The following is a 12,199-nucleotide window of genomic DNA, read 5'->3' on the forward strand; positions in this document are numbered from 1 at the left end:
TTTATGTTTTAATTTTGGCAGAACAAGAACCAAGAAGTCTGATTACTACTACATTTTATCGAGGATAGTTCCTTCCAGACATTAAGAGTCAATTAAACCACTTTGTGCATTGACCTTCCAATGGACATTTTAAAAAAATGTCTTAAAAAAAGTTATATTCTCAACTTCACATAATTAACATTGTTCAGAGAAAGGTTAAGAGGAACCATCAGTCAGGGCCACATTTTATTAAAACACTGCACATGCTATGTGGATCACAGGCAAAATACTGGTGCTACAATTTAAAAATCAATGAAAAAGTAATCTTGACTTCTCCATTTTAACCCTCAGTTCCATCCAACCTTTATAAACATTTAAGAATTAGCCTACCACCATCTGAGGTGGGATGGAAGGGATCCACAGACAAAATATTTCTCTTTTGCCAGTCAGTGCTTTTACTCCTTCTATGCTTCCTGACTCAAAAAGGAATAAGTGAAAATAGTTTTCACTTGGGAATCTAATGTTGGATCATATTCAAGAAGTTCTGTATTAAAATCACAAATGAGTTTGATTCCCCATAGTTTAAATTCCAGGATATTACTAATTAAGAGGTCTCTTGCTTTTTGGTACTGTTTCTCTCCCTCTATGCGTGAAACTTGCAAGCTGCTAATTGTGTTAGTACATTCTAAGACAGAGTCTGTTCTCAAAGCAATTCTTTGTAACAACCACTCACACAGAGAAGAGACTCAAAGCAATACTCTAACAACAGAAGCAGCACCCAGAGACTCCCCGCCCTTTTGTTGTATTCATCTCGCTTTGTTAACAATTGTGATTAAAATAGAGATAGAGGATGTATGTATGTGGATGGATGCTTGGTGTGGATAATAACTGAACGATCAGGGAGGTGCCAGCCTAAGAATGCAGTGTCCATCGGCTGAAGAAGGCGTCAAGTGGAAATAAGCAGAGGACCCCCGGAGGGCAGACTGGAATCCACCCAACAGCCTCAAGAATGGGAGAACCAAAGAACAAGATAACATCTGGCAGCACGGAGCCGTCAGGAATGTGACATCTGCTGATTGATTCAGCAACAGCATGATGAAGCAATTCCCATAGACTGACATAGGAAGAAATTCCTATAAAAACGGACTCTGGAAAGTGAGAACTTTGGGGTCTGATTCTGCAAACCAACTTCCAGGAGCATCAGATGTGCATCTGACAAGACCCTGCTCCCTCCTCATGTCCAGGCCACCAGGCCAGTGGCTTGGCATGAGCAACTCTAAGGCTGGTAACTATGATAACAACCTTGCAGAACCTGTGTATGTGTGTTTGTATGAATGAATGTGTGAATAAATATGAGATTGAATGGAATGTTATAGCTATAACTAACTGCTTACTATGATTCTTTCTGTATTCAAAATAAATGTGGTATTTTGCCTTTTCCCGTTTAATAAGATCCTGCTGGTTTTTATTTTATTGGTATAACACTAAGGGCTTGTTTACACTACAAATTAGGTTGACATAGAGCCACCGCGATAATTCAATCGGCTCTTGGTGTCCATACTACCTCTCTCTGCAGGTGGAGCCCTTCCTCACCTGGTGCGCTTGCACCAACTGGAGTGGGACACTGTGGGGCACTGACAGCCCTGTGGGGCTCAATTTCACAGCACAGAGCCTACCAGCCGTGAAACTCACATTCTTGTCAATTTCACATTTCTATTGTCTTGGCTCCAACAGCTGGGGGAGCTCCATGGGGAGCTGGGAGCCTAGGCGCTCAGTGCATGGCAGCTGGGCTCAGAGAGGAGAGAACAAACATAAGAATGGCCATACTGAGTCAGACCAAAGGTCCATCCAGCCCAGTATCCTGTCTACCGACAGTGGCCAATGCCAGGTGCCCCAGAGGGAGTGAACCTAACAGGAAATGATCAAGTGATCTCTCTCCTGCCATCCATCTCCACCCTCTGACAACCAGAGGCTAGGGACACCATTCCTTACCCATCCTGGCTAATAGCCATTAATGGACTTAACCTCCATGAATTTATCCAGTTCTCTTAAGCCCTGTTATAGTCCTAGCCTTCACAGCCTCCTCAGGCAAGGAGTTCCACAGGTGGACTGTGCACTGTGTGAAGAAGAACTTCCTTTTATTTGTTTTAAACCTGCTGCCCATTAAATTCATTTGGTGGCCCCTAGTTTTTATATTATGGAAACAAGTAAATAACTTTTTCTTATTCACTTTCTCCACACGACTCATGATTTTATAGACCTCTATCATATCCCCCTTGAGTCTCCTCTTTTCCAAACTGAAAAGTCCTAGCCTCTTTAATCTCTCCTCATCTGGGACCCGTTCCAAACCCCTAATCATTTCAGTTGCCCTTTTCTGAACCTTTTCTAATGCCAGTATATCCTTTTTGAGATGAGGGGACCACATCTGTAAGCAGTATTCAAGATGTGGACATACCATGGATTTATAGAAGTGCAATAAGATATTCTCCATCTTATTCTCTATCCCTTTTTAAATGATTCCTAACATCCCGTTTGCTTTTGACTGCCGCTGCACACTGCATGGACGTCTTCAGAGAACTATCCACAATGACTCCAAGATCTTTCTTCTGATTAGTTGTAGCTAAATTAGCCCCCATCATATTGTATGTATAGTTAGGGTTATTTTTTCCAATGTGCATTACTTTGCATTTAGCCACATTAAATTTCATTTGCCATTTTGTTGCCCAATCACTTAGTTTTGTGAGATCTTTTTGAAGTTCTTCACAGTCTGCTTTGGTCTTAACTATCTTGAGCAGTTTAGTATTGTCTGCAAACTTTTCCACCTCACTGTTTACCCCTTTCTCCAGATCATTTATAAATAAGTTGAATAGGATTGGTCCTTGGACTGACCCTTGGGGAATACCACTAGTTACCCCTCTCCATTCTGAAAATTTACCATTTATTCCTTTGTTCTGTGTCTTTTAACCAGTTCTCAATCCATGAAAGGATCTTCCCTCTTATCCCATGAGAGCTTAATTTACCTAAGAGCCTTTGGTGAGGGACCTTGTCAAAGGCTTTCTGGAAATCTAAGTACACTATGTCCACTGGATCCCTCTTGTCCACATGTTTGTTGACCCCCCTCAAAGAACTCTAATAGATCAGTAAGACACGATCTCCCTTTACAGAAACCATGTTGACTTTTGCGCAACAATTTATGTTCTTCTGTGTCTGACAATTTTATTCTTTACTATTGTTTCAACTACCAGGCGGGGAGAGGGGAGCCCAGGGAGCAGGTAGCTGAGAGTTTGGGGGGCAGCTGGGCTCTAGCTGGACCCCCGAGCCACCCCAGGGTGATAGCCCAAGCTGTGAGCCAGGTGCAGGGTTCACAGCAGAGAAATCTACCCACCTTTCTTGTCAATTTCAGAGCTCCAGCACAGAGCCGTGAAATTGACAAGAATTTTAGCCAATGAAGCAATGCAATGTCTACCCAGACACAGTCGCCCTAACTACATGGACATAAGCCCTATGCCTCTTGCGGGTCTGCTGTCGTCAGTGTAACATGGCACTCACACTGGAGGGAGCAAGGCTGTAGCATAGATACCACCATAGTTAGGTTCACATAAGCTGCCTTACATCAACCTAACTGTTGTGTCAATCAAGCCCATGTCACTTAAGCACTTTGAAAAATTTTACCCTTATTCGCTCCCCTGGCACTTTAAGTCAATGAGAATCCTGGATCCTCATCACCGATCAAATTAGGCCCTGTGTTACTTGAAAGCCATTAATAAGGTAGAACTCAAAAGTATGTTCCTTCCTACATTTAGTTTATGAATGACCAATACTTTCCAGCAACATTACTTCCTCTGCCATCCCCTACAATCAACTTCCGTCACCTAAGTCCAAGTAAAGGGAGTGTCTAACGCTCTGGACTTGCATCTAAAAGTGAACTGTAGGTGTGAATATTTCACTTCCTATTTAAAGGCATCACTTCTCCAACCTATTAGGAGAGTGGGAGTGTCCCATTACTGGCATATTTCCAGGAGTCTTATCAGCCAAGACAACAAAACAGATTGACACATCTATGGAAAACATGAATTAGTAGAAATGTGCTGTATGGGAAAGAGTTCATAAGTACATATACAGGCACAAAGTTGAAAGGAATCTGGTTCATTGTTTACTTTTAGATACTATTATCAGACAAACTTGACAGTAAATACCATACTCCTGAAGTGGTGTGCTGAAAAGCTTCACTTACCTCATGCATTTTTCCAAGACTTCTCTTACAAACTTGGGTTTGGGCTTGTCAAGGTCATGAGTAAGACAATCCGACCTATCAAAGTGCAAAATTTGATAGCATTTAACAAGCATTTGATAGCATTTAACAAGCATTGCTTCTTAATCTGTTCTTAGATTGGCTCAGTGTTGTACAAAGTGTTCACAGTTAAGCACAGTTAAGCTACAATGCTCTTTCCCGCTCTCTACGGGTGTCAGCAATTTTGAGATGGGGTACTAACACATAATGGTATTAGAATCTATGAACTGCCAACATGGAGTCTCATCTTTGCAAATACATATTGAAATAAGTGATTTCTAATTACAATAAAAACTGGTTTAACTGTATTAAGCAGATTGTGATATATTAGTTACACAAGGACAGTATTTTGCCTCCTGTCTAAATTTAAATGGTTATGAAGTTAAGGCACGGTGGTGAGGATGCTATGGTGATTAGTGCTTTAGAGAGATGTTAACTACAGATAGCTGGGGACAACTATTAGCAGCACCACTGGCAAGTTATGGATACGTTCGAAAGTTGTATGCAATACAGATGGCTCAAATGGGGACCCCAAAAAGAAACTTACCAATCTTCCCAGCTCCAACGGAACTGAAAGTTACTCAGATGGTGGGAAAACCAGTTCATGAACCTTTTAAAGAGGGAAATGTTATAGTTCCATTAAATATGCAACAACTCACAGAACAAAAAATTAGATGAGAGTTCCAATTACACTTTTCAAAGGCAAGCCTAGAGCCATTTCAATAGTCGAGAAAAATGTGTCCCAAAAAACGATGAACAGAAAGAAAAGTTCAGAGTAAGAGTCGTTAGTGAGTCACCTGTTCAGGTTAAAAGGCACACTCATGTCTGGTATGTCAGAGTTGATGTTAAAGCACCGTTTATAACAGAACGGAAACACACTGGTATACTAAGGTCAACAATGTTTAGCTTCTTTGCTTTAGGTGCCCAAATTAAGTGGGATATTTTCAGCAGTGCATAAGAGACTTGGGATTTCCACTGCAAATAAGTGAGACTTATGTTCCAAAGTCCCCTAGGCACTTTTGAATATCACCTCTTACACAGCCTCTCCCCCATCTCCAATACTTGCTAAGCACTGAACTCCAAATGAAGCCAAGTTTGTCAAGTGTATAGATCTATCTACAGAGGTCTTTGGTCATATATTCATATAAAAGTGCCTCAGGCAATTTCAAAAGGGGGTTATTAGACTTTTCTTTTTCATTCTTGTCACTATTTTATCAGCTAAAATATGATTCACACATGCAGAGTAGTTTCTCTTATTTGGCAGATAACTGTCTTTACACAGTCCTTTGTAAGATATAGCTTTTCTTTCAATTACTAGAAGCCACTGATTAATCAGGTCACAACTTATGGTTTTAGGGCAATTACTAGCCTGCAACACTTAAAAAATTCACATGGAGTCCATGAAGCATCAAACCAGGAAGAATGAAAAGTGACAACTCTGCAGTCTTAGCCCACTACCTAAGCTCCCATCAAAATAATACAAAACTTTGTTATCTGGCTCCAGGTGGCTCCATCTTAGTGGTCTGTAAGGCACCTCTAAGGAGTAAACTTAACATGTGTGTTCTTAGATACCAAACATCAAGGCTGTGTCTACACTTGCAGCGACGTGTAGGGTGCCTGTAGCTACATGTGGCAGTGGGGAAAGGCTCCAGCAGCAGAACACTACACTGCTAGAAACAGGCACTTCTTGGGAACGTGGAGAGCCATGCAGAGTACGTACCCTAAAGTTCTGGTGTGTCTGTACTCTGCACACCTAAGCAGCGCTGTCTACACTATTTATACCCACGCTGTGGGGGCGTGTAGCGTCTGCACTCTACACACCGCCATAAGTGCAGTCACACCTTAGGTTTAGTGAGAGTCACTTTGGCCTTTGAGACAGAATGGAGATGGTCTCATGCTCTGTCAGATTCACCACATTGGCCCCATTATATCAGTTTATTAACATAAGCAAAGATAGCTGACCGCAAATATGTAGATTGTCTTAATGATTTTCTCCATAGCAACTGTAATTCTTACAACATGTTGCACAATCTTCACGTAACCCTTAGAACAATGAACTGTCACCCTCCTTTAGCCTGCTATCCCACTGTAAACCAACTCTCAACCCCTCCCTCAGGCCAGAGGCTGGAAGTGGCATGCATCAGCAGAGCAGCGTGTGGACTGAGCTCATAACTGCACCATGCTCGGAGGCAGAGCAGTGATCTGGAGGGCAGTGGGTTGGCAGTACAAGGCAACTGCCCTTCTGAGAGTAGGGAGAGAAGGGTCTCAGCAGACAGCAGAGAAAGGTGAGCAAATGCTAATTAGATGCCCGTCCTTCAGATGCCCATTCTTCAGTTTAGAAGGCTCAAGACTAGAGCTCAAATGTTAAACGCTCTACTTAGGATTTACAATTGGTTTTTTAATGGAGCCAGTAGGTAGTAGGAAGAATTTAATGTGACCCATTTTCAATCCATCAGTGTACAATGAGGAAAACGTTCTGATGTTCCTGAAATGCATAAGCACTTACCTGTCTATACACGTAGTGTTCATTGTATCCAAGCGCATGTACAGCATTTCTGTGGCTTGTGCAAGCTACAAGTGTCTAATTAAGGTAAAGAGGAGTCCAATAAATCAGCGCTTATACTAACTCTTTCCACTTTCCTAGGAGGGTTTGCAGAAGGATTTTTTTCCCCCCAGTAATATCTCACTTTTCAACTATCCCAAGCTGGGGCAAGTCCTGGTAATTTCACAGAAAACAGAAACTGCAGTTTTCCCAATAGGTAGACACTTGTCTCTGCTCATAGAGAGAGTACTTTACAAGACAACAGAAGCTGCACATCTAGTGATACTTGCTGCCATCCAGCTTATTATGGAAACCCAAATTTCAGTGACCTCAAAGCACTCTGGCTTCTGAAGAGACAGAGCTTTTTGGAGAGGATGCAGTCTAACACATTAAAGAACTCAGTAAGAAGCAACAAAAACAAACCACCTTCACTCATTTTTATCTTCATTTCTCTGAATACTGCACTTGTTTTGCCACATTGTTTTCACCACTAGGGTTAGCAGAGATTTTTGGGGAAGAATTTAAACAGAAGGCAGCTCAAAAATGGATGACAGTCCTCCATGATTCTTAACTGCTAATACTTTTAAAGACATGGGACAATGTAAGATAGCAAGGGGATGACATCCCTGCTATAATGCAGCAAGAAAACTGCAGCAGCTATTTCAGTGACAAACTTGTTGCATAAATGTATATGCTAAATCTATTAATCTGGGTTGAGTTAGAAACAGACTGAAAATTTTCACCCAATCAAGTCATCCACGGTCAATTTTACATTTTTTGTAATATTAATCTTCTGGAAGCCAGAGTGAGCCTTTAAAGCTGGTTCATTTAAGATTATGACACCACTGAGATACAAGTGTGTCAAAGACTTAACTCTAAATTTCAGGAACTTTATCTAAGCTGTAAAACACAACATAATAGGATCTGAAACTTGATATTGCATAAATCTTAAACCATATGGACTTTTTAAACTACCTGCACTGTTTAAGTGATGTCCTTATCTCTTCCAGGACAAAGATCTCTACCTGAGTCTTTGCAGGTAAGTAAGGAGAACATAGTCTAACAATTTACTTTTAAAAAAGTTTATTTATAAAACATACATTTTGCTGTTGATCAGGAAGTGATCTCAACATTAACAAGCCTTAGAAGCTCTATTCACTTTCAAGTGAAATTTCTAGTGGTACAACTTACACAAATGCTGCTGCTATTTGTAATCTAATTTTAGACCCTGATATTAACAGAGTTAATACTCAGAGACAAAGTAACTGAGAAACCAACCTGCTCTGTTCACTGAAGTAAATATGTCAGGTTTACTGACAGTGTTTCCTTCATTATGATTCAATAATACAGCATAATTACAGTCATCTCTATTCTAGCATATGGGATTTATTTTTAAAATTAGTGCTTAAAACACTGGAGATTTTCCCCATCACTTTGACACTAGAGTAACAGAACTACAATGGCTATTTGTCTGCATTGTTCTTTCACATACCCAGTACTGATGGGCAAAGTATTTGATTGTTTTATTCAACTGAATAAGGGGAGAAGGAAATAGAGTCACTGCTAAAATTTATGCCAACACTCAGTTTTCCAGAGAACAAAGGAAAGCGCATTCAAAGCTACCGTGCTCCTCAACAACAAGGAAAGGATACAACTTGTGGTAAAGAGCCAGGTTGAAGTTTGCACAATTCAATCAGAAGTGTTGTGTACATGACCTCAATGTGGGGTGGAACTGGAAGCTGAAACAGTTCTGCAAATACTACCTGGGTGGGGGGAAGGAGGAAAAAAACATGTGATCAGAGCCCAGTCTAGACACACGCACACATTTCCATCATCATGTCCGAGTCTGCACAATTCTGACGAACAACAGTATCAAGTGACTATACACCACAAATAAGGCACGTTTCATCTGTTAAACTCTTGCTATGAGGGCTATAAGATGTATTTACAAAATGGATAGCTCCAAAAGAATGCCTCTCCCACTGAGTGCATGCATTTACTATTCATACGCAGCCTTGTGAAAGTTTTTGCAACAAGAACTACCGCAAGACCTATTCAGGACCCTCAACACATGCGACACTAAAACCCCACCACCTTAAATGCCACTCTCCCACTCACTCAACACCCCTACAGTAGCTTAGTGTACAGTCTTCCAAGTTGGCTTGATTTTGAGAGAGACATCTTAAGTCTGAGCCCCTATTGGCTTGTAAACAAAGGAGTCTTGTAAAACTATCAATTCGAACATTTTTTAAACTGAGTTATTGTTCTACATTGTCTACAATCAAAATATTGCATCACTGAGAACTTGAATGCGAAACTATAAACAAAAGTAGACAGTTAAGTTTCATGACCCAATCCAGAGAAGTTACGGAAGGTAAAACAGCAAAAAGGGGAAAATAAAACATTTAGTTTTTATTTAAAGGAGTTAAGGAAATCGGTTAAAATATATTTAAGTTGATGCTGTCCTCAGATATTGCAAAAAAATCTATAAATTAAATTATTTGAAAGAAAGTAAGTTCAGTAGTTAGGAGCATTCCAAACTATACTACAAAACAAAGTTTCAACTTGGTGGCTTTAAATATTAATGCTACTGAAGTAATTTTCTTTACGCTTGTCTTATTTTGCAAGTTTCTATGAGATTTAAAAAAAACAGTCTGAAAATTGCACTGTATTACAATTTAAAATGCGTACATTTGTATTCGATCCAATCTGTGTTGATGTAAGTACCACAGGTAGCGATGCCGACAGTTCAGGATGCCAAACACTTGCTTTAACACCCTGTTTTCAGTTGATTGTCAAAATTCTAAAGTTAAATTGTTTGGTCTGAAATTCTCCACAACAGGTATTTGGATCTGCATCAAGCTGATTTGGGGGGGGGGGGGAGCGGGGGGGGGGAATTGCAAGCAAATGGTTCAGCCCTTTCACAGAATGAAGTCTGGAAAAATAAGTTTTATCCATATTAAAAAAATTCTTAACCATTTCAGTGAGACATTCCAGCACCTCCATCTTTTGGAAGAGAGTCACCCTGATGTCAGGAATTTGCCAGTTGCAGTCCTCATGAAAATCTGCCTCAATCTGGCCAATTTCTAAGCCAATAAAAGTTGCAGTTTGTACATGCTTAGCAGAGACATATTAGAGTCTGGAGGCTAAGTTCTTTGAAGATCCCATCTGTATTAAGCATGTTCCATTCTGGGGATGAGCAGGACTTTCCAGGCTCCTGAAAGCCAAGGGCTGTTCTGACATGAGGCACAGGCACTGCAAGCAGGGAGGCTCTCTCACCTGTGTGTGCCATGATCTCATGCTGGCAAGCAGCCAAGAGAAGGAAAAAACAAAATTAAGGTTGCCTGTGTAATCTCATTTTGTCTCCCTTGTGTGTATGTATCGATAACTCCAGCCTCATTCAGTGAGCAGGATGAATTGTGCTAAGGGAATGAAGCCAGGGCTGTACAGTTAATGAGGCTGTTGTCTTCTGTCTGACCCCGGACACACTTGTTTCAGAAGTTGAACGGTACAGTGAAGTGAGGCAGAGGACTGCAAGAGAAGGAAGGATGGTCTCATGGTTTAGAAAATTAAATGCAACCCTTGAGTACTGGATTCTATCCCTGTCTCTGCCACAGTGTTTGTGCGATTATGGGCAAGTCACAAAACAAATTTTCACAAGTATTCACTGTTCTCACTTTTGGGTGCCCAATCTGAGACATCTGGAGTCTGATTTGTAAGAGTGCTGAGCACACTCAACTTCAACTGCAGTCATTGAGAGCTGTGCTCCAAGTACATGAAATTCATTAAAGTGCTAAGTACCCTGAAAGAAAGAGTCAAGCCATACACTTTTCTGCACGCTGAATCAAGTAGGGGTCCTTTATTACATGTGATCATATAATAAAGACTATCATAATGGATAAGAACAAAGGGGACCAAATTAAGAATACCTAGAGAACCTTAATTCCCCAACAACAACAACATGGGTGAAACGAGACAATCACTAAGCTCATGAATGAAGTCACACAGGAAAAAATGATAAAAGACAAAAATGCCATACAACTTGAGGGCAAACATTTTTAACGAAAACCATCTCTCCATATGAGACCTCTCAGTCCTCATCCTCAAAAAAATCCTGCATAACACCTTAAAAACAAGCCTGGGAGCTTAAATTCATGACTTTAGCTAGAAGCTAAAAATCATGGACTCAAAGACAATGGATTTATGGCTCATAATTACAAGCTGTGAGTCACTAACCCTCCTTTTTCATACTATTAGAGAGGTGTTAACTCCCTGCTTCACCTTGAATGGTCCCTTGCAATATGTAAGTTCCTTATGCTTAACAATCTGTCCCATGTTGTATCTACGAAAGGTACGCAGTGTCACAGCTAAAGAACTCCGTGTAAGCGACAGAACTCAGTACAATAAAAGATATTACACAGTAGCTCCAATACTGTGGGACCAACACAGCTACAACGTTGCCAAATTAGGAAATGCCAGAATGCAGGTTCAGTCTCTGACTTTGCAACTCGAGTGTTCTTTTCTGTAGGTAATTTTATTTGATAAGCAGTTACAGTAACTCCTCACTTAATGCTGTAGTTATGTTCCTGAAAAATGCGACTAAGTGAAACTACGTTAAGCGAATCCAATTTCCACATAAGAATTAATGTAAAGGGGGGGGGCGGGGGGTGTCAGGTTCCAGGGAAAATTTTTTTTGCCAGACAAAAGGCATTATATACATTCTAAATAATTTTAAACAAGCAATTTAATACTACAATCATCACCGCGGAGTATGAAGCTTGGTTGAGGTGGTGGAGTCAGAGAGTGGAAGAGGATGGATTGTCCAGCTGCTCCTCTTGCTGTTCCTGCATGCACAGGCACTGACTTTGCCGGGGGCAGGGGGCTCAACCCTGGGCCCATCCAGCCCACCTCTTCCCCCAAACCCCCACCCTTGACCCGCCTCTTCTCTCCCTCCCTCCCCCTTTACTTCACACACTGTGTCCTCGCTCCTCCCCCCTCCCTTCTGAACACTGCAAGCCCATGGGCAGGAGGCAGACCCGGAGTCCTCCGGGACAATCAGCTGGCTGACAGGGCAGGAGGGGGGGGAAGAGGAGTGAGGACTTGGCATGCAGGCTCCCCCTCCCTCCTGCCGGGGGCAATCAGCTGGTTTGCACTGTTCAGGAGGCAGGGGAGGGAGGGGCAGACTGCATGCCAAGTCCTCGCACCTCTTCTCCCCCCCCCCCCCGCCCCCGCATCGCTGCAAGCCAGCTGATTGCCCCGGGCCTCACGGGGGAGGGGAGACTGCATGCAGAATCCTCGCTCCTCCCTCCTAAACGCTGCAAGCCGGCTGATTGCTGCAGGCAGGAGGGGGAAGGCGCTGATCCGCGGGGTCTGCGGGGACGGGGGGC

General features: G+C 41.8%; 1 protein-coding gene across 4 annotated transcripts in view; it reads right to left on the bottom strand.

Annotated features, from left to right (window-relative positions):
- The window catches only part of NCBP1 (nuclear cap binding protein subunit 1), a 59,321-nt gene that overhangs the window by 20,242 nt on the left and 26,880 nt on the right, over window positions 1–12,199 (bottom strand). For all 4 annotated transcript variants that reach the window (XM_037902386.2, XM_037902388.2, XM_037902385.2 and 1 more), the window contains exons 11-14: window positions 8,465–8,575; window positions 6,777–6,841; window positions 4,818–4,880; window positions 4,214–4,288 (exon numbers count right to left, since the gene is read on the bottom strand). In XM_037902386.2, coding sequence (XP_037758314.1) covers window positions 4,214–4,288; window positions 4,818–4,880; window positions 6,777–6,841; window positions 8,465–8,575 — 314 coding nt within the window. The remainder of the gene's footprint in view (window positions 1–4,213; window positions 4,289–4,817; window positions 4,881–6,776; window positions 6,842–8,464; window positions 8,576–12,199) is intronic.

The sequence above is a fragment of the Chelonia mydas genome, chromosome 5, assembly GCF_015237465.2.
Source record: "Chelonia mydas isolate rCheMyd1 chromosome 5, rCheMyd1.pri.v2, whole genome shotgun sequence".
NCBI classification, from domain to species: domain Eukaryota; kingdom Metazoa; phylum Chordata; order Testudines; family Cheloniidae; genus Chelonia; species Chelonia mydas.